This window comes from Odocoileus virginianus, chromosome 24 (genome assembly GCF_023699985.2).
Source record: "Odocoileus virginianus isolate 20LAN1187 ecotype Illinois chromosome 24, Ovbor_1.2, whole genome shotgun sequence".
Classification (NCBI taxonomy): Eukaryota; Metazoa; Chordata; class Mammalia; order Artiodactyla; family Cervidae; genus Odocoileus; species Odocoileus virginianus.
The window spans coordinates 32,274,410-32,298,407 of NC_069697.1; the positions used below are offsets into that span (position 1 = coordinate 32,274,410).

General features: G+C 40.7%; 1 protein-coding gene across 2 annotated transcripts in view; it reads right to left on the reverse strand.

Annotated features, from left to right (window-relative positions):
* ANO6 (anoctamin 6) overlaps positions 1-23,998 on the reverse strand; it is a 229,025-nt gene that overhangs the window by 116,175 nt on the left and 88,852 nt on the right. For both annotated transcript variants that reach the window (XM_020900987.2, XM_020900988.2), the window contains one exon: positions 11,019-11,098. In XM_020900987.2, the coding sequence (XP_020756646.2) occupies positions 11,019-11,098 (80 nt within the window). The remainder of the gene's footprint in view (positions 1-11,018; positions 11,099-23,998) is intronic.

Here is a 23,998-nt window from a genome sequence, read left to right on the forward strand (position 1 = left end):
ACTCTCTGCCCCAGCCCACCCCAATATCCTCTTTGCTGCTACTGTTGCTGCTAAGTTGCTTCAGTCGTGTCCAACTCTGTGCGACCCATAGACGGCAGCCCACCAGGCTCCCCCGTCCCTGGGAATCTCCAGGCAAGAGTACTGGAGTGGGGTGCCATTGCCTTCTTAAGTAACCATAAATTTGCTTTCAATATATGTGAGTCTGTTTCTGTTTTGTAAATAAGTCCATTTGTATTATTTTTTTATTAGATTCCACATATAAGTGATATCATAAGATATTTATCTTTCTCTGACTTACTTCACTTAGAATGATAATCTCTAGGTCCATCCATACTGTTGCAAATGGCATTATTTCATTCTCTTTTTACAGCTGATATTCCACTGTATATATGTACCACATCTTCTTTATTCATTCCTCTGTCAATGAACATTCAAGTTGCTCCCATGTCCTGGCTATTGTAAACAGTGTTACAACAAACACCTGAGTACATCTATCTTTTCAACTTATGGTTTTTTCCTGGATATATGCCCAGGAGTAGGATTGCTGGATCATATGGTAGCTCTATGTTTAGTTTTTTAAGGAACCCTCCATACCGTTCTCCATAATGGCGCTATCAATTTACATTCCCAACAACAGTGTAGGAAGGTTCCTTTTTCTCCACACCCTCTTCAGCATTTATTGTCTGTAGACTTTTCAATGATGGCCATTCTGACCTGCATGGGGTGATACTTCACTGCAGTTTCGATTTGCATTTCTCTAAGAATTAGTGCTGTTGAACATTTTTTCATGTGATTTTTGACCATCTGTATGTCTTCTTTGGAGAAACGCTTTTTCAGTTGTGCTTTTTTTTTTTCTCCTTTAGTTTAATGAACTTCGTGTCATGAAGCTACAAGGCAAAGTCACTCTGTTTCTCTGTTTGTAGAAGGCACAAGAGAATAGACATACTTGAATGGAAGCTTTATTCCCAGTCTTCTCAATCCTGAAGATCTTGGAGCCTGAGGCAGTCCTTGGGACTTAAGTTGGGTTTCTTGGGATTTCCAAGGAAGACCTTGGATTGACATAAAATAAACCTTATTTTCTCTCAAAACACCCAGCACCAATTCAGTTGCCTCAGGGTCATTTAGACCAGAAAAAAACAAAATGAAGTCTGGATTTGGGGGGAGAGTGCAGGAAACAAAGATGAAAATGGATCCTTGAGTCTACTTTGAAGCAAAACTTGACCAACCATTTTGAATAAAAACATGGAAACAAAACTCTGCAGACGCATGGGTACTGGCTCTGATTTTTCCCTCACAGCATTCACACCTCAGGGACAGAGAGACTGACAGTTTCCTGGTTCTCTGTGCCACTTCCAGATCATCCCTCTCCCAGTGTTCTTGGGGGAAAAAACAGTTCCTTTTAGGTCCATGCAAGTGGAATATACCCCCAGGTATGCCCCCAGGCTTTCTAGAGCCTGGCATCCCCTACTTCTCAGGTGCTGCTTATAGTTCAGTGCAAATCTGGCCCCAGCTCACACTGTCCCTCTCTGTTCCAGGTCCCCCATCAGACCAGAAGCACATCTGCATCCACAGATTAAGACCAGTGCACACCGGCCTCTTAGTAACTGGACTCCTCATTTCCAACGTCCTTCTTCCTTTCATGTATTAACTGCCAAGTTCCCACCCTGGACATTGTCATCACGTGAAACATTTTCTGTTCCAAAGTCACCTACTCAAGAGCCTCTCCTTCTGAAGACAACAACATCTTCTCATTTCACAGTGACCACAGAGGTCCCATGACTTTTCCTTACTAATCTGCTGATCCTCTTTTTCTTCCTTCATTCTTAAGGTTCCATAACCAGGTCATCCTTTCAGGAACATTCTTACCAGAATTCTTTCCATCAAGGTCGCTGAACAAAGCACCAACTCTGGCTAAAGCTGGCTATGTGCTTTCTCGGTGTCTGAGTGATGCTGGAGAGACGCCACCGCAGGGCAGCTTGGCGTCATCATAAATTCAGGGTCCTCAGCCCCATATGGGCCTTCAGAAAGTCTAGCACCTTTTCTCACTTTCTCCGGGTCAGCTTGGTCCCCAGTTCTCCACAAGTACTTCAAAGTGCTGACTCCTCACACTTGGTGTCCTCTTCACTCTCAGCAGCTGAGAACTGAAGCATTGAGACGGGAACTCCCTCAGCTTCTCCCCGTCAAAGCCGTAAACCAACAGCATCAGCCCGCCGCACCTGTGCCTCAGGAGATGCGGCTTTCCTCCTGAATGCTGACTCCTCCACATCTACAAACCATCCCATGGCCATTTTCAAAGTCACGCTTTCCTCTAGAGTCAACAGTTCCTCTCACGCGGATCCTTCCTATCAACAGTAAAGCTTGTTCTAGTTTCTCCGTTTGACAGAAAAAAAAAAAAAATCCCCAGCCTTCATATTCTCCTCTAGTTCTCTGAGCCCTTCAGTCAAACCCCTTCTTTGAAAGAGAGCTCAGTATTTTCTACCTCCTTTTCTCCTTCTCATTCCATAATCCACCCTAACATGGATTATAGGAGCATCTCCAGGCTCCCGAGGAACAGCTCTATCCGAGGACACCAGTGACCTCAATGCCTTTTCAGTATTCATTTCACTCAGTGGCTCTCAAATGGGGACAGTTATGTCTCCAGGGGACACTGGGCAATTTCTGGAGCTATTTGGCTGGGGAGAGGGTCCTGTGCATCTTGTGGGTAGAGGCCAGGGATGCTGCTAAACATTCGTTAATGCACAGGACACCCTCCACAACAAAGAGCAATCCAGACCAAAATGTCAGTGGTACTGAGGTTGAGAAATCCTGAGACGACGACCCCTACGCCACACCTAAAACTACTCACCACTTCATCTGTTTCTTAGCTTCCCTCTGGCCACTCTCCAGATTTTCCTCAGCCTCTCCAGTGATCTCCTTTTGCAGCCATCTATTGATTCTCGAGTCACTGCCCCTTATTCCTTGGAGACTTAAGCCTTGGCTCACTGTTACTTCTCCAACACACTACTCCCGACATAATTCTTGGGGATTCCTCTATCCACAAATGTAATCCTTCCAGCACCCTTTCCCTGTAGCTTCACCCTTCCTCAGCCTTCCATTCCCGAGCTCATAGCCCAGACCTGGTCTGTACCACTTCCCGCAACTTCTCCTTCAATTATATACATCTGACTCTCCAACTCCAGCCTCCTATCTTTCCAGTTCACGCTCTTCTATACCACAAATTCCAAAAATTACCAAACCCCACTACAGACCAAATCTATGATCCTACTGTCTCTTCTTCCTCATGTCTGTGGTTCTCTACTGTTACAAAGACCCTGCAACTCTCTCATCCTTGTCTTGCTTTGCTGAGCTGACCCCCAAATGAGTTAAATCAAATTCTACCTACTCCGCACCTGCTCCCCCCAAGCTGGACTTGAATAGGAAAAACAACTGACCTCAAGTGGGCTCTTAGGGCTGCTAGGCAATCATGTTCCATTACCTAGTGCATTCACTCTCGGATGACTATCTCATAACTTCTCTCTCTTCAGCCTCTTCATCTCTTTTCCTCCTCAACCCTAGCTAGGCTCTGTTTCCCATTTCATTGGTAAATGGGAAGCAATCAAGTAAAAACTTCAACAAGCTCCTACTAGTAAATCTACTGAACTGTTCCACCTGGGCCCCAATAGGCTGGCCTCCCTCCTGTCCCTAAGAATGAGCCATCTCTAAAGCTATGGGGGGACCCCCACCCCACCTCCCCTTTTAGCCCTCTCAAGGTCATCATCCCTGAAATTCTTCCTCCTCACTCCTGTCTGATTCACCAGGGAAGCCCTCCCAAGGGTTACCCCTGAGAACTCAAATGTTGTCTGCCATATCAGTAAGCACAGGATGTTCTATCACATGGCAGCCTCCTGGACAGTCAGCCCTGAGGGAACTTGGGATGGAGCCAAACTGCCCACTGCCAAGCCCATCGGACAGTCAGCTGCTGCAGATACCCCCGGCAGTGTACCTGAGGAGACGCAGGATGAGAAAACAGAGGATACTGGCCCCAGAGGGCTAAGGTGCATATCAAAGGGGTAAATTCAGTGAGCCCAGACTCTTACCTTCTCTTATATAGAAAAGCACTAAATTCGTTCATTTGAGACATCTGGTATTTTCTCATTAAGACTGACCACTTGGTCTTTTGTTACAAAAACTTCTGTATAACTTTGCTTGACCCCTTGCCTCTTCGGAGCAGTATCTGAGAGTTATTTGCGTTGCTGTCTCCCGGGCTTGAAGTCTTAAGACAGTCCACTGAATAAAACATAACTCTCAACAGTTAGGTTGTGCCTTTTTTTTTTTTTTCAGAGAACATCCTCAAATAAGTTCCCAACTCAGAGTAAAACCACAGTGTTTACTATCACCTGTAAAGTCCCCACTAGCTACTATTCTCACCACTCTTCACTCTTCTCCAGTCACATTGGCCTCCTTCCATTTACTCAAACATTCCACAAACTCCTATGTTCATGTTCTTCTGTCTGTCTGGAATGCTCTTCATCTAGATTTCCAAAGAGTCTGCTCCAACACCCCTGCTTCAGGCCTTTCCATTCAATACCTTCTCAGTGAGATATGCTTGTGCACCTTGCTGAAAGCCATAACCAACTCCCCCCACAACACACATAAATAATCCTTCCTTCTCTGAATGACTTAGTGTCATGGGACATGCTATGTATTTTATTTATTTTGTGTTTTATACATGCACTACCAAAACGCAGGCTCCACACATGCAGGATGTTTTCTGTTTGTCCACCATGGTCCTTAAAATAGTAGATATCAAATAAATATTTGTTTAATGAATTAATATCTTAACTCTTTCTTCAGGGTCACATCTATCTTCATCTAGTTAGAAGCAATCAAATTTGAATTTCAGGAAATCAATTGTATTTTCTATTAAGCAGTGCATACACGCTCAGTCATGGTCAAATCTTTGCAACTCCATGGACTGCAGCCCATCAGGCTCCTCGGTCCATGGAATTCTCCAGGCAAGAATGCTAGAGTGGGTTGCCATTTCCTTCTCAAGGGAATCTTTCCGACCTAGGGATCGAACCTGTTTCTCCTGCATTGCAGGTGGATTCTTTAACCACTGAGCCTCCAGGGGAGCCCAGGTGGTAGTACCCTCTCTCAAAAAGAGAACGCAGTTAAACAGAATTCCAAATGGCATAAGTACTCTTCCCACATCCTTCTCTCTGCATAATCATGAGTGCTGAACTAAGGGAACATATCTGCTCCACTTTAAACTCTCATCTTTCTGGGTTTCTTTGTCTTTTCCAATCTCTGTGGTTTCTCATCATCTTCCCTGATATATCCTGTTATAATCCTATACTCTTTCACCAGCCTAAACTTTTTCATGTTACTTATACCAAATCTGATAGAAGCTAAACAAAGAGAAACATCATCAATTGACATGAGACAAGAGATAATAAGAAGCCTAGAAGTAAAAGTCATTCAGTTGTGTTTGACTTTCTGCAACTCCATGGACTATATAACCCATGGAATTCTCCAGGCCAGAACACTGGAGTGGGTGACCTTTCCCTTCTTCAGGGGATCTTCCCAACCCAGGGATTGAACCCAGGTCTCCCACACTGCAGGCAGATTCTTTACCAGCTGAGCTATCAGGCAAGCCCTGTCTCTAAAAAGTCCAGAGAGTCAGACATAAATCTCAAGTTCTAGAAAAATTTGAACTATTTGAAACTTGAAAAACTCCAAAAAGAGGCTCTTATTCTCAAGACTTAAATCTTAAAATGTAATTTTTTAGTCCTGTTATTTCATTCCATGTCCTTCCATGTTGACTGCAGCCTGGTTTCTATCCAGCTTGCTGCTAGATAGATCCATGATCACTAGATAAGAATTCTTCCCCATACCCTTTCCTTCACCCCATGTATACTCAAGCAATCAGGCCCATGTGAGTTCCTGGGTTAGTGCCAACAGAGGTAGGGTGTCTACAAAGAGCCTTGACCACTACCCAAACTTTCCGCCTATGAGCCCACAACCCCCAGGTTTTACTACTTGGGGTTTGGAATCAACCTGGGGTCTGCTGGGCAGTCATGCCTGCTGCATCCCTGCACTGACACATCATATCGCCTTTGCTCTTAACTACATCTGGGATTGGGAACACCAGTCGGAGCCTGGGATGCCCCATGTCTGTGCTGCCATTCTGCAGGGCCACCTTTATCTGCTCCATCACCGTGTGAATAATTCCCCATCCTTGGTTCTAACCAAACTGCCTAGTGCTGTAGTCTCCACTTCTCAGTTTGAACTCTACACGTTTATCTGGGCCTCTGGTACCCAGTTCCTGGCCTCCCTTTGGTTGATCCCCTTCCTCAGAGTCTGATACCTGTTATCTTGCAACCCATCTACTTTCAGAGTCCAGGTCCCAAAATGATAGTCACCAACCACATGGTCACAGAGCATCCAACCATGCCACCATTTGCCCAATGAGAGTCCTCTTGAATCTGCTTAGAAAATTCTAATGTGATGAATTATAGTCTTTTGACACAGGGAACAGAAAATGTCAGCGAAGGTATCAATGCCAGAGACAGAAAACCAGCATGGGGCTGTACGGCTCAAACGTACACTGCGCTGCATGGCGATTGTAGCGCCAGGAGGACTGGGGCAAGAACAGAATGGGAAAATCTTTGGGATAAAATACTAAGGTAACAAAGCAGTCATCATGCGGATTTTTCATTGTGCTTGAACAAAAAAACCAAACCACAGCTGCGGTGGTTTTCCACCACAGTGAGAGCACCAAGGGACTCTCTGAAACGTTAGTCCTTAGCCAAGTCTCTTTCTCTTTGACCCTCACCCACGCATGCATCTCCCCCCAGAGCGGCTCCATGTCCAGTTTCAACATGTTCCCACAACATGTTCCCCAGGTCCTCACAAGTTTGGGGCGGCAACAACTCATGCACCAGTGTCCACATCTCCACTTACCCCTTAACTTGCCAGCATGGTTGGGCTAACCTCACCCACGTCACCCTGCAGGGTGGAGCAGGAGGTAGGCACGAGCACCACGAGATCACGAGACAACACGTGATCGCAAGATCACGGCCCGACAAGGTGGCCGTCGTCTGCAGGCACAGAGGGGGTTCACGAGAGCATCTCCTACCCACGATTTACATAGACGATACAATGGTACTTTGTTGGACTAGTCACATTACAGACACCTGGGCTGGGAAGGAAACCTTTAATCTCCTTATCATGCCCCAAGGAGCACTGTTCTCAGGCCTTGTTTCAAATGAAAGAAAGACAACAGCTGAAGGAACAAAGTAATAGCGCTAAGAATTCTGTGCTCCCTCCTGGTCAAATGACATAAATATACTCCATTGTATAAAAACACTGGGCTCTGGAGCCTTCTAAAGTCTGAACTATTTGAGGATAAGGCCTGAGCAAACATGGTCTAAGACTTGCTTTATTTCAGTTCAACTCAGCAAACTGCGGCTGGACCTTCCAAAATGCCACCCAGAGAAGAACAGAATATGGATTCTTCAGTTCCTTTTACTCTACTCTGTCTTTTCTGCTTTCAGTTTTCCTTTGTCTTTGGGCTCGTTTTGCTCCCAGGTTGGCACTGTTGTCCCTGTCCTAATTTAAGATTTTGGTTTGGGTCAACTTACCTGACTTGGTCCTGGCATGTGCCCAATCTGCCTCCCTACCCAACGGGGGCCACCCATTCTTACTGATGCTGTAACTTTCTGTCTACAAAAGAGGCTTCCCTTAAATATCACACCGGGTTCCCCTGAGAACCCTATTCTCAAGGTGGCTTCTACACCTCCTATTTGTTTACCATGGAGACCACAGTTTGGGGAATAGATGTTTACTGTGGAACTGGGAGAACATGGGTTAGACTGATGCTGAGGAGAAAACACGAACAGCTATACACATGCTACACATGGATGCAGCAGGCAAAGAGCATCAGACATGTGAAAGTCTATCAGTTCAGTTCAGTTCAGTCACTCAGTCGTGGTGGACTCTTTGTGACCCCATGCACTGCAGCATGCCAGGCCTCCCTGTCCATCACCAACTCCCAGAGCTTATTCAAACCCATGTCCATCGAGTCGATGATGCCATCCAACCATCTCATCCTCTGTCATCCCCTTCTCCTCCTGCCTTCAATCTTTCCCAGCATCAGCATCTTTTCCAATGAGACAGTTCTTTGCATCAGGTGGAGTTTCATTGCATCATTGGAGTTTCATTGCATCACTGGAGTTTCAGCTTCAACATCAGTCCTTCCAATGAATATTCAGGATTGATTTCCTTTAGGATAGACTGGTTGGATCTCCTTGCAGTCCAAGGAATGCTCAAGAGTCTTCTCCAACACCACAGTTCAAAAGCATCAATTCTTTGGCGCTCAGCTTTCTTTATAGTCCAATTCTCACATCTGTACATGAATACTGGAAAAACCATACCTTTGACTAGATGGACCATTGTTGGCAAAGTAATGTCTCTGCTTTTTAATATGCTATCTAGGCTGGTCATAACTTTTCTTCCAAGGAGCAAGCGTCTTATTACTCTCATGGCTGCAGTCACCATCTGCAGTGATTTTGAAGCCCAAGAAAATAAAGTCTGTCACTGTTTCCCCATCTATTTGCCATGAATTGATGGGACCGGATGCCATGATCTTAGTTTTCTTAATGTTGAGTTTTAAGCCCATTTTTTTCCCTCTCCTCTTTCACTTTCATCAAGAGGCTCTTTAATTCTTCTTCACTTTCTGCCATAAGGGTGATGTCATCTGAGTATCTGAGGTTATTGATATTTCTCCCAGCAATCTTGATTCCAGCTTGTGCTTCCTTCAGCCCAGCATTTCTCATGAGGTACTCTGCATATAAACTGAATAAGCAGAATGACAATATACAGCCTTGATGAACTCCTTTCCTGATCTGGAACCAGTCTGTTGTTCCATGTTCAGTTCTAACTTGCTTCCTGACCTGTACACAGATTTCTCAAGAGGCAGGTCAGGTGGTCTGGTATTCCCATCTCTTGAAGAATTTTCCACAGTTTGCTGTGATCTACACAGTCAAAGGCTTTGGCATAGTCAATAAAGCAGAAGTAAGTGTGAAAGTCTATGTAGTGTAAGAAAATCAGATTCCTCCCTGAACACAATATGAACACACAATTAAAGAAAGATACTAGCCAGGACATAGAGATCTGATTATCAGCCACTCAAGCAAGGAAAGTGTGATTAACAATTTCAGCTCCATCATGTGGTCCACAGAAATGACTCTAGATATTCTTGAGGCATGGCGGTGAAAACAAAAATATGGAGACTTAACCTAAAAATCTCCTTTCAGCGTGGGTATCCTAAGACTCCTTTTTTTCTTTCTAAGACTCATTTTTAAGACAAGGGTCCCCAAAAGGAAGCATAGCCTATGATCCTTGGGTTCCACCCCTGGTCAGTCTATCCTAGTCTCACCAGTCTTCACGCTTTGATAAGGGAAAAGTGGTGGGTTAGCATTGAAGATCGAAGAAGATTATCAGTGTAATTCCCAGTAGACTGTAGCAAACACACTGCTGAGGCATGCCAGTTTCAAACGTCATTATTACATACTGAAATCTGTTTTATTTTCACACGGGGAATTGGTGTGGACAGTGTGTGTGTTTACCAAGCGTACTGACGTCTTAATAACACCCAGCTCTTTTTAGAGCTGCACATGTGTTGCTTCAAGATTATCAGTAAAAAGCAGTTAAGAAAATAACAGGACAGAAAAGGGCCAGCTCCATGAGTCTGCGCCAGTATCATACTCAAACATGAAAAACATACCTGTGTCAGTTGTCCTTTGGGGCTGTGATAGCAGAAATGGGAAAAACCAAAAATTGCTCTGCTACTTTAAGACGCGGGGATATTGGTGAGCAGTCACAATTCTGCTTCGCTGAAAATCTCGCTGAATATAATAGGGAAGTCATTGAATACGATGTCTTTCTATTATATCCAAGTGATTTTCACAGTAGGCAATCTGCTGGTACACCACAGGAGTCTCACACTTTGAAATAAAATGGCACCCTGAATAGAGTCTCATGTGCGATCCCTTTTCAGTCCAGAGCCCTGACTAGTTTCCTTACTCTTGGCTGAACGGCGGGGGTGACCCTTAAAGAATCAATGAGAAGAAGGAAACCACATAATGAGGTGGGGTGGGGTTTTTTTGGTTTTTTGTCACTATCAATAATAACTGTGCTCTGCCAATTACTGGAGAGGTGATTATATATCGTATTTAGAAAATAAATATGAAAAACAGATTTTTCCATTGCTGATGTGATAGACAAGCCATTTGCAGCAGTAGGCAAAAAGTAAATCTAAGTGCATCCTGGCATGCTCTCCTCACACATCTGGTGCAATAACATGGTACATGAGTCAGAGAAACACTTCTTCCCATCCCCCTCTTCAAAGAGCCCAATATAAAATCCAGTTGCAAGGACATTCTGCACCAGGCGTCCTATGTGCTTAATTTTCTTTAAACAAGGCATTAATACAATCACAGTAGCGTCTAATAAGATTTTTAATTCCTTGAGGGTAGGAACCATGGCTAATTTTTAATGAGTCCAATTTAGTGAGAGCATTTAGTCCCCTTCTTAACAGAAACAACCAATAGAATACGCCTAGCCCTACAAGACGTATCCATATAGGTTGTGTGACTGAAACCTCTGGAATGAAACATGAAATGGACTGGTCAATGTCCTGGATGTGCTCAGTGAAGATTGGTTTCCAGGGTTACTGACAGCAGAAACTGTAGTAAGGGTGTCAACGAATAAAGGGGGCGTTTTAGAAACATGATGCTATTTTACTGCAGCGTTCTCATTCGGGATTACAAGCAGCGTGAACAGCGAGCCTACAGTGCATGATGCAGAGACACTACTTCTGGAACCTGCTCCCCAGAGGACCAGAGCTTTGCACACACGTTCGTACCAGCCTGACCGGTGCCAGACCTAGAGCCCCTGGAAGCAAGAACTCAGTTTAAAACAAACCAACCCTCTTTCTCTAGGTAACTGATACAAATTTAAGATAGAGTGGTACTCACAAATTCCGGGGTTCGGAAGTCCTGCTGACTTTTCAATGATCCAGAACCAGAGACAGTTGTCTGTTCAAGGTTTTCCAAAGCTGAAAAGAAACAAACGGAAAAAGAAATGAGCATGAACTTTCACTGACTCCCATACATCTTTTTTTTTTTTTTGCTTTTAAGTCAGCAGCATCAGATTAACTACTGTGCCTGTGGCACACTCACAAATTGACATTATTTAATGCTTTCAGGTACCAGGACACTCAAAATCTTCAGCAGCTGTTTCACCTATTGGACAATGCCATGTTTATAGGATATTAGGTCTTAAAATGCTCTGGGCTAGATCTACCATGGAAAACCATTTAGCTTCTACATGTAAGGACACAGCAACTAAATGTTATACAATTCCAGTTCAGGAACACTTTAGCCTATTGATGTCCTTTTTTCCTCTACTATGTCTCAGGAAATTGATGTGAAATCATTTTAGGGTAGTAATTTCAAAACCGGCTGAAAAGCACTATCTAATAGAAATATACTGGGAGCCAAACAAAATGTTCTAGTAGCTACATTAAGAAAAATAAATAGGTAAAATTATTTTTAGCAATAAGATTTAACTTGATATACCTAGATTATCATTTCAATGTGTATATTCAATACGAAATTATTAGTTAAATATTTTACATTTGTGGGTATTAGTCTTATACTCACAACATCTCAGTGTGAACTAGCCACATTTCAAAATCTCAGTAACTTCATGGGACCAGTGGTTACTACACTGGACAGCACAGTGTTAGAAAGATAAAGATGCCAAATTCAGAGAGTGGGCATTCTGCAAGACACTAGTCTCCTCTTATAAACAAGTTCCCGATGCGAATAAAAGGGACTGTTCCAGATTAAACCACATTAAGAGAACAAACAATCATCTGAAGTGTGTGGTTCTGGGCTGGATCCTGCTTTAAACAATCCAGATATGAAAGACTTCCAAACAAAAATCTGGAAAATTTGAATATTGATTAAATGTTGGATTATATTAATATCAATAAGTGTGATATTGCAATTTTGACCATGTAGGAAAATGTTCTTAGTTAAATAAACTAACGTAAATAATCTTAAATATCATTAAGCATTTAAAATAATCTCATGTATCAATAGATCCAGCCTCTTCTGCAAATCAATGACATGAAATATGTAGAGTATTAGAGCCTTGAAGAACTCTAAGGAGCTTCAAACAGTGTTCTGTGACAGCCTAGAGGGGTAGGATGAGCTGGGAGGTGAGACAGGGACCCACGTATACCTATGGCTGATTCACGTTGATATATGGCAAAAACCAACACAATATTGTGAAGCAATCATCCTTCAATTAAAAATAAATAAATAAATAAAAATCAAGAGCCCTAAGGAACAGAACTCCAGTGAGTGTTTTTTCCCATGCCACCAAACAATTAATTCAGTTCTGACATGATCTACCTGAACGTAGCATCAGATTGCACAGGGTACGTACGGCCCCAAGACTGCCCCCAATTCAGATGCCAATTGAAGTCCAGGTTGCCACCTGTGCTTCTGACTAACCAGCTATAATCAGAGGTTCCCACCACCCTCTCCTCAGGTTCAATTAATTTGTTAAGAGTGGCTCACAAAATTCAGAGACACATTTCCGCACACTTCCCAGTGTGTTACAAAGGACAGAGATGCAGAGCCAGATGAAGAGGTCCATGGGAACAGTGTGTGGGGACAGGGGCAGAACTACCGCCCCTTTCCAGGGACACCGCTCTCCCCACATCTCCACGTGTTCCCCAATCTGAAGATCTCCAAATCTGGTCCTTTTGGGGTTTTATACATGTAAACATGAAAGTCACTCAGTTGTTTTCGACTCTGCAAACCCACGGACTGTACAGTCCATGGAATTCTCCAGGCCAGAATACTGGAGTTGGTAGCCTTTCCCTTCTCCAGGGGATCTTCCCAACCCAGGGATCGAACCTTCCCCCACACTGCAGGCAGATTCTTTACCATCTGAGCCACAAGGCAAGCCCAACGGAGGCTTCATTACAGAGGCATGATTGATTGATGATCAGTGGCCACTGGCAACTGATTAAACTTGTCCTCTCCCCTACCCTGGGGCCAGGGAGGTGGAACTGAAAATTTCTATCCTCAAATCACTTAGTGGGTTTAGTGGGTTGCCCAGGTGTCCAGCTCCCCACTCCTTTGCTTACCTAGGGGCTATCAGAGCACCTCATTAAACATAATAAAAGGCATCTTTATCCCTTTCATCACTTAGGAAATTTCAAATGTTTTTTAAAAAGGAGCTCCATGGGAATTCCCCAGAGTCTAGTGGTTTGGGTTCCAGGCTCTCACTGCTTCCATCCCTGGTCAGGGAACTAAAATCCCACAAGCCACAAGGTATGGTCAAAAATAAATAAGTGTAAATAAACAAATAAGTTGCCCTTGGGACTTCCCTGGTGGTCCAGTGGTTAAGACACTGTGCTTCTAATGCAGGGGATGAGGATTCAATCCCTGATTAGGGAAATAAGATCCCACATGCTACATAGCATGACCAAAAAATTAAAAAAAAAAAAGAAAGGAGTATAAATATATACTTCTTATTACAAATCACAATATCACAACAACCACTAGCTACATGCAGTACTCAACTGGATCCTAACTTCAAGAAACTAGCTATAAGGGTTTTTGTTTATCAAAACTAGGGAGACTGAAATAAGCATTAAGTTATGTTAAATTACTTATAATGTTATGAAATGTAGTGACTTTTAATTGCATATTGATTTAAAAAAATCCATTAGAGGATTTTATGAACAAAATGGTTAGGTTCCTACAGAACCAGAAAAATTCCCTTCAATGGCCCAAAGGACAGCTGAGTATGTATAGGTGAGGGTCACTAAGAGATCTCTAAGTGTTTAACAAAACCAAACTATCAGTCAACAATTCAGTTACTTAGCTTTGGCACTTCACTACCCCAATATCAGGATTAGATTTTAGGTTCACTCAGAATCTTGCCCACTATAATCCTATGAATTGTAATCCTATGGATTGCAAGAAAATGCCAGTAGAAAAGGACACAAACAAATGATTCTAATGCTTCTGAAAAACTGAGTTCATCACAGTGAACCAAAGCAGAAACAAGAAATAGATGAGGGGAGCCAAACAAGGCCTGCAGAGCTGAGACCTGAGCCAAAATAAGGTGCCTGCTCCTGAGAACTCTGGTGGGTGACAGCAAGTATCACACAGTCTGTTACACTCAGGGAACTGGAATAAACCTGGTGATTTCAACATCAGAACAAGAGTTGTCCAACATAATTACATGCTTGCAGATCACCTTTGAAGGTTGTCAAAATATATGTTTAGACTAGTGGCTATGAGGATCGGTTATCAACTGGTGTTTTGTAGTTTGGTTTAGAGCAAAAAGAAAAGACCTAACCTTTTCACAGAAGTAAGATAGATAGTATCGAATAAATTGTATCTGTAGTACTTATGATTCTTTTTTTTTTTTTTCTGGCAGAACTAGCAAATCAATGAAACATAATACTGCAGGTATTTTTTTAAATGATTACCATCAATCTGATGGAATGATTTGATTTTGCATCTTATCTGTATTCCTTTATAAATAGATGCTCAGTTTATCCATTATGTTCCTGGGGTCAGCAGAAGGGACAGAGCTGCCATCAGTGATTTTTTCTTTTAAATGAAAGGATAAGCTTAAGAAAGTACAAATTTTGCCTAAACACAGAGAAGAAAGCAGATGTATTACCCAGATGTTCTATCAAATTAAAGGCATCTATGCAGCTTGACAGGATTTGAGAGAGAAAATACAGAACTATTTATAGTTTCAGTTATTCTGCTGGTAATGGAAACTAATAGATTCACTAGTTAATGTCAACGCAAAGGAGAAACTGTAAATTTAAGTGAATAAAACAGAAATGACTTTATTGAAACATCATCTAGGTAGAACAAAGCTGCAGCTGTTGCTCTTATGACCTAATACAGTCCTGAGAAGCAAATGATTTATGCTGCTAATATGATAATTATACTTCCCTACTAAGGGGCTCCGATTACTGTTTGATATTCTCATTTCTGGCAATCTAACATAGTTGAAAAAGTTCATTTCTCAGCAAAAATAAAATAGTCAAAATCAAGGTGACACTTTGAGGGCTTTTTATCAAAATAGGTGCAGAATCAGAGGGAAAAAATTCTAAAAAGGCAAAAATGTTCACTTTTGTTTTCTTCTAGACATAAGTCATTTTAAAATAAGAGTATTTGGGAATGCATTTTTAGCATTGCCATAATGCCTTACTTTGTACTACAGAAGTACCTCCTTGAATGGCATCATGATTAGCTCATTTAGTTTTGGCACTTGGAATATAAAAAGCATGTGGGACTTCTATGTTACCTGTTCATCAGAGCTGCTGAGAAAATTGGTTATTCTATGAAAAGTCTTTGCCTTGACATGTCAATAACATTTTGTATGGATGCAAAATTAAAGTTCAATTGGAAATCAGGTTCAACAAATATTAATTGCCTGGTATTGCACAGTCATTGTCTTCTTCTGCCCTGGGGATACTAAGAAGAAACAAAGTTACCTCTTTTGAGTAAAGGAATTTGAAGCATGATAAATGCTATTTTTAGGATAATTAGTTAAGTGCTAGGCTAGACAGACTAATGGAGTATTGTAGGACTACCAAAGAAAACAGTATACACAGATATCAACTGATTTATTACTGGCAAAACTCAAATAATTGAGGATTTGGTCAAAAGAAATTCGCTATTTAGTTTTACTAACTTTATGAATCACATAGCAATTAGTTTAAAACTAAAAAAAAAAAACAACAAAAATATTTTTAAAACTTTATCAATGTAGTTACTTACTATAGTAAGATTAAAGGAATAAAGTCATAGGTGGTACTAGTTGTGACATTCATGAAGGGCCCAATAGAAATGTGTAGACGTCCACTCACAATAATGGGTTAATAAGAAAACAGTAGAAACCTCAGCAGAAAGTTGCAGTTCACATGACTACTTGTCCATCAATCAGAAATGAAAATCACTCTTCACTCTAATTCCAAAATGAAGAGAAAACTTCTACAGCAAAGATGAGTAAGATTTACCTAAAATGGGTAATAAAAAGACCCATTATCTACATTCTATAACTTAGATAATCTATCATCCATCAGAAAATACAAAATGACCTCATGAGAACCTCATGGGTAAGACCCAGAGTGCCTGCTAAGCAGTGTTCCAGCAATAAAATTAATCAGAATTAGGCATACACACAGCATCAGTACAGGTCATTGGGTTCAAATGACATATTCTTTATGGTGACTGGTTGTGACTGAAATCATCAGAGGAATAGCAAGTATATGAGAGACAGCAGGGAAAAACAGACCATGGCCTGGTGGCAAAGGGCGTGAATTAAGGAGACTGACTGGGTTGATCTGCAACTTAGCTGCATGATACTGGGCAATGACTTATTCTCAGTTTATCTGAAACTAGTGATAAAATTACTTCCTCTGGTTATCTCACAGGTTGTGCAAAGAACACGAATGACAATTCAAAAGCATGTTGTAAAAAAAAATAAAACATTATCTAAACATAAATAAAGTTCTTGTACACAGAACCTAATCATATCATGTCATGATATAAAGAAATGTAAACAGAAACTTCCTGGGTGTATTATAAAATGTCTGGCACTTCTAAAGGTCTGATCTTACTTCATTTTTTTTTATCCTTATTTTCACAGATGATGAAAAACTGCAGGTTATCAGTTGCCTGAAATCAACCACTATAAGTGATATAATGGGAACATAATTCCAAAACTGTACATCTTTTTTAATATACTAATGTCTCCTAAACTGCTCTAAATAATTCCAAGAAGCCCTCTAATGCTAAATATAAGTTGATAAGAAATTAAATTAGCACTGTGAGTACAAGTCAGAAAAGATTCTTGAAAAGCAAATAATGAAAAAAATGCAGTGAAATTTATTGATATAGCATTCACAATTAGAAGAATAGAAAAGCTCCAAAAAATAAACAAATACAATATTCTGACAAGTAATTAAAGATATTCATGTGCCAAGGATGGAGCTAAGCAATATGAGTACAAATATCAGGATGAAGATGGCATAGAAACTGTCTTCAGGAATCCCATGATTTAGTGAATGTACAATTAAAGAAATGTTCAAAGAATGGCCCATATCACCTTAGGATATGAAGATACGTTCACATATTCATAATGAACGGCATGTCTAGTGATCTGCCAGATAGTCCTATACCTGAAACTCTCTTTGCCCACTGGACTACAAGTCTATGAAAAGTGGGTATCAGCACATTATCTAATGTTTGACCTGAATACCAACACCCACCAGCCACTATTTTTAAAGCAACCACACACTTGGACCACCATTTCCTGTCACTCCATAATATCCAGATATAACGCAGGCTTGCCCAGTCTCCATGCCCACACCATCCAAGGCTAAGCCTACACCCCACGTCTAACATCATCCTATGGCATCATACTTGGTCTCCAGGTTCCAGCGTCTCTTCCTTTGGCCTCAGTTTTACAGGATCTACTGAATTTTGATGACAGGTAGGTGAAAATCTCTTTTCCCTATTACCAGAGGCTGTAAATTTACAGATTATAAGCCTTAAAATATTAACTGCAATTCTAAAATGGGGCCAAAGAGTCATTATCAATGAAAAGAAAGTTAATAATGAAATATAAAACACAAAGACAGGAGAATTTCTTTCCAGGCTAAGATGGCGGTGTTCTACTACCCAGGGCAGTGGGCTTGATTCATAAAACCTCTACACAGTATAACCCTGTGGCTTCAGGCACATCCATCCACCCATCAACCTTAACACTCAGTTTCCTCACCATTAAAATGTAGATTATAAAAGCTACAAGCTTCCCTGGTGACACAGATAGTTAATAATCTACCTGCAATGCAGGAGACCCAGCTTCTATCCCTGGGTTGTGAAGATCCCTGGAGAACAGAAAGGCTACCTACTCTAGTACTTCTGCCTGGAGAATTCCATGGACAGAGGAGCCTGGTAGGCTACAGTTCATGGGGGCAAATAGTTGGACATGACTAAGCAACTAATATTTTCACTTTCTATAATACCTACATCAGTAAATGAAAAATAAACTGATACATATATAAAAGTGACTTGAAGACTGTTAAGTATTAATACTATGTAACTACTTTTTTAAAACTTCATTCTTTAATAAATTTTGTTGTCCTTTACCTTGTTCAGTCAGTCAGTCCAGTCGTGTCCAACTCTTTGCGACCCCATGAATCACAGCACGCCAGGCCTCCCTGTCCATCACCAACTCCCAGAGTTGACTCAAACTCATGCCCATTGAGTCAGTGACGCCATCCAGCCATCTCATCCTCTGTCATGCCCTCTCCTCCTGCCCCCAATCCCTCCCAGCATCAGGGTCTTTTCCAATGAGTCAGCTCTTCGCATGAGGTGGCCAAAATATTGGAGTTTCAGCTTCAGCATCAGTCCTTCCAATGAACACCCAGGACTGATCTCCTTTAGGATGGACTGGTTGGATCTCCTTGCAGTCCAAGGGACTCTCAAAAGTCTTCTCCAACACCACAGTTCAAAAGCATCAATTCTTCGGCATTCAGTTATCTTTATAGTCCAACTCTCACATCATTACATGACTACTGGAAAAACCATAGCTTTGACTAGAAGGACCTTTGTTGGCAAAGTAATGTCTCTGCTTCTTAATATACTGTCTAGGTTGGTCATAACTTTTCTACCAAGGAGCAAGCGTTTTTTAATCTCATGGCTGCAGTCACCATCTGCAGTGATTTTGAAGCCCAAGAAAATAAAGTCTGTCACTGTTTCCCCATCTATTTGCCATGAAGTGATGGGATTGGATGCCATGATTTTTGTTTTTTGAATGTTGAGTTTTAAGTCAACATTTTCACTCTTCTCTTTCACTTTCATTAAGAGGCTCTTTAGTTCTTCTTCACTTTCTGCCATAAGCGTGGTGTCATCTGCGTATCTGAGGTTATTGATATTTCTCCCAGCAATCTTGATTCCAGCTTGTGCTTCATCCAGCCCAGCGTTTCTCATGAAGTCCTCTGCATATAAGTTAAATAAGCAGGGTGACAATATACAGTCTTGACGTACTCCTTTTCCTATTTGGAACCAGTTTATTGTTCCATGTCCAGTTTTAATTGTTGCTTCTTGACCTGCATACAGATTTCTCAGGAGGCAGGTCAGGTGGTCTGGTATTCCCATCTCCTTAAGAATTTTCTACAATTTATTGTGATCCACACAGTCAAAGGCTTTGGCGTAATCAATAAGGCAGAAGTAGATATTTTTTCTGGAACCCTCTTGCTATTGTGATGATCCAAGGAATGTTGGCAATTTGATCTCTGGTTCCTCTGACTTTTCTAGATCCAGCTTAAACATCTGGAATTTCACAATTCATGAATTGTTGAAGACTGGCTTGGAGAATTTTGAGCATTACTTTACTAGCGTGTGAAATGAGTGCAATCGTGTGGTAGTTTGAGCATTGACATTGCCTTTCTTTGGGACTGGAATGAAAATTGACCTTTTCCAGTCCTGTGGCCATGGCTGAGTTTTGCAAATTTGCTGGCATATTGAGTACAACACTTTCACAGCATCTTCTTTTAGGATTTGAAATAGCTCAACTGGAATTCCATCACCTCCATTGGCTTTGTTCCTAGTGATGTTTCCTAAGGCCCACCTGACTTCGCATTCCAGGATATCAGGCTCTAGGTGAGTGATCACACCATCATGGTTATCTGGGTCATGAAGATTTTTTTTTGTATAGTTCTGTGTAGTCTGCCACCTCTTCTTAATATCTTCTGTTTCTGTTAGGTCCATACCATTTCTGTCCTTTATTGAGCCTATCTTTGCATGAAATGTTCCCTTGGTAACAAAATCACTAGGCTTTGCAGGTCTAGTATTAATAAAATCCGTTGTGTCGCTATGGAATCAAAAACTGAATTACTGCATTGCTACTGCTACTGCTAAGTCACTTCAGTCATGTCCGACTCTGTGCGACCCCATCCCTGGGATTCTCCAGGCAAGAACACTGGAGTGGGTTGCCATTTCCTTCTTTGAATTACTGCATTACTAGGTATTAATATCAAAATACAGTGTTTTTCAATTGGTCTTCTCATTAAAGTATAGAAAAGAGATATAAAATGAGTGATTATTTTAAATAAATTAATTTGCAGCTTATACTGAACAGAATCTCAGTCACATAGTAATGTGTGTGAATGCTAAGTCACTTCAGTCGTGTCTGACTCTCTGTGAGCCCGTGGACTGCAGCCCTCCAGGCTCCTCTGTCCAGGGGATTCCCCAAACAAGAACACTGGAGTAGGCTGCCATGCCTACAAATTGGCTACCTCCAAGAAAGAGAAAATCTGGGTGAAAAAAAAGGGAGAAAAGCTATCCATCTCATTATCACACGGTATGATCATGACTTGCTTTTGTTCTCCACTTGGTCTATGACCTCTTAGAGAGCAAGCCAGTGTCTTAAGCTACTGGAACAACACTTAGCATATTAAGGATGTTCCATTGGGCAGTGAACAAATGATGGAACAAATTATCAGCGTTTTGTCAGTCTAGAAAAGTTACTAGCACTCAGTCCCTCAAAATGAACTTACTCATCTATCTAACAAAAAAGATATTTTATATTTCCAGAAATACATTGCATTGAACCACACTGAGATATATCCACATAAAAAACAGGCCAACAGGAGAATGTTCCTTCAAGACAGCAGTCTTTTAGTGTTTGGACAATATTCATAAAAAGGAGGGACTCTGCCTCTCCTCCACCCTGCCCACTGATCCAGCAAAATATCAGCCAGAAACATTTCCTACCTGCAGCACAGAAGACATCATGGAAGAAGGAAACAGACAACTTGGTGAGTCCCTTGGGCATCTCATCCTCCCAGCCCTACCCCAAGCGGCAACTCTAAGGATTTCCTCCATCCACAAATAACAATACTATTCCTGAGAAGAGCTCCAGAAAATATAATTTCCCCATCTTGTTACATTCCCAGTGATGCTTACTGTTGTCTTAGTTCCTCTAAATAGCCTTTCCCTATTCCCACAAACGTGTCCCAATAAGTCAGCTCCAAAGATATTCCTGGAAGTTAAACATGTCTCTTTTTGAACTCACATTATTCATTCTCACATCCCAACCAGATGAGCTAATGCTTTCCTAGGAAAGCCCAATATATATCACAAACCTATCAGATTCTAATTGAGTTTTATTAGTTTCTTCATCATCTAAAAAAGTTTTATTGCAGTAACATATATACATCACAAAAATTGCCATATAAATCATTCTTAAGTGTACAATTTGGTGGCATTAATTCTGTTCACAATGTTGTGCAATCATAACCACTGTTTCCAAAACTTTTTCTTTTTTTAAAATCACCCCAGAGACTCTGGGAACCATTAAGCAACAACTCCATATTTCCTCCTTCCTGTAGTTCACAGTAACGTCTAATCTACTTTGTCTTTCCAAATTTGCCTATTCTAGATGTTTCATATAAATAGAATCATGATATTTGTCCTTTTGTTCACTTAGCATAATCATGTCAAGGTTCATCTATGTTGCATTGTGTATCAAAACTTCTTTCTTTTTTTGGTTGAATAATATTCCATTGTAGGTATATACTACATTTTGTTTATACATTCATCTGTTGATGAACACTTGAGTTGTTTCCACCTTCAGCTATCGTCAACAATACTGCAATGAAACAACAGTGTATATATATTTGTTTAGGTCTCTTGCTTTCAATTCTTCTGTATATATACCTAGTAGTGGAATTGCTGAGTCATGCAGTAATTTTATTTTTAGCTTTCCAAGGAACCACCAAATTGTTTTCTGCAGTGCTTGTACCATTTTACGTTCCCATCAGCAATGCAGGAGGGTGTCAACTTCCCCATATCCTTACCAATACTTGTAATTTTCTGTTTTTTAAAAATCAGCAGTTCTAGCGTATGTGAAATGATGTCGTGATTTTGACTTGCATTTCTCTAATGACAAATTATGCTAAGCATCTTTTCATGCAAAACTGACCATTTGAAGATCTTTTTTGGAGAAATATCTACTCAAGTCCTTTGCTCATTTTTTACTTGGATTGTTTGTCTTTTCATAAAGCTCTAAGAGTTTTTTACGTATTCTGGATATTAAAGGCTAATCAGATATATTATTTCCAAATGTTTTTCCCACCATTATTTTGTTTTCATTTTCCTGATAATATCCTCTGTTGCGCGTAAGTTTTCGTTTTGAAAAGTCCAATTTATCTATTTTGCTGTTATTGCCGCACTCTTGGTGTTCTATCTAAGAACCCACTGCCAAATCCAAGGTCATAAAGGTTTACCTTTGTCTTCTAACGGTTTTATTGTTTTGGCTCTTATAGTTAAAGTTTTTGATACATTTTGAGTTAATTTATATATGTTATGTGAGGTTGGGGGCCAACTGCATTCTTTCGGCATATGGAATCCAGTTATCACAAAAACATTTGTTTAAAAAAAGACTCTCTTTTCCACATTGAGTGTACTTGGCACCATTTTCAAAAATCAATTGGTCATTTCAGGGCAATTTCATAACTCTCAGTTCTATGCTGTTGGTCTATACGTTTATCCATATGCAAGTATCTCATTGTTTTCATTACTGCAGTAGCTCTCTAGTAAGTTTTGGAATCAATAAATGTGAGTCCTTCAGTTTTATTCTTCTTTTTCAAAATTTTTTTGGCTATTCGGGGCCCCTTGCAATTCCACATGAATATGAGTCAGCTTTTTCATTTCTGCATCCTTTATCATTTTAACAAATGAATTTTTAAAATTTTAGATTTAATAACATGAACAACAGTCAATCTTAAAATTGAACTAATTTTTATTTAATTTTACCAATTTGGTATTATTTTTTAAAACTCTGGCTAAGATGGTTGATGCTCTGTAAAGGACAAGTGGTATCAATTATAGAAGTATCTTCTAACAACATCTTGGAAAGCTATCACTGTCACTCCACAGTCCAACTGCTTCAAGTCTCTTAAGACCCCAAGGGTTCCCAATGGAATACCACCCTGAGTTTGCAGTTGGCTATGGTTCAGCTGAAACTTGGTTCTAGTCATTGATCTGTTAGTTCCCAGATTACAGTGATTATACATGTCCTGGGGATGAAAGAAGATACCACACATACATTTCTATTGTCTTTAAACTCAAAGCACATGTGAGTCATAACTCCATGCTTAATCTACCACAGTAGGCTTGATTTCAAAGTAAGTTTTTAAAGCCTAGGAGAGATGAGAACATAGAAATACAAGGAAAAAAAAAAAAAACACTATAGGTCCACATTCCCTTATCTAAAACTTTTGCTGCCAAAGTTCAGAATTTTTCTGAATTCAGAAAGAAAATAACTCTTCTCTGTATATATTGTATATTACTATGCAACCTCAGTGGGGCCTGGGACAGCATCTCTTACTAAAGCATGATCATGTTTTGCAGCCAAAAATGTGAACCCTCTAATGGGATCAGTAAAAAACGTTAAGTAGTCTCATGTTGGCTGTGGTCAGGTTTTTTCATCAGATCTGACAGGTTTTGTAACATGAATTACCAGAAAAACTTTTTTCTATCACTTTTTGGATTTTTGAATTGTGAGTAAGGATCTTTGCAAGTTTAACTACTAAGAGTGTATTTAGAACACAATAACAGAAAAGCTCTATTACAGCAGCTTGTCAGATATACACAGAGCAAAAAGCTTGCAACTACCTTAGAATGAAAGACTAAGAAGGAAAGATTCCTAGACTTTCATTACTTCTCAACATCTCACAAGCTGGCTGTGGTTGTGGTTAGTCACTAGAAGTTGTATTCAACTCTCTGCAACCCCATGGACTGTAGCCTGCCAGGCTCCTCTGTCCATAGGATTTCCCAGGCAAGAATACAGGAATGAGTTGCCATTTCCTTCTTCAATCTCACAAGCTGAG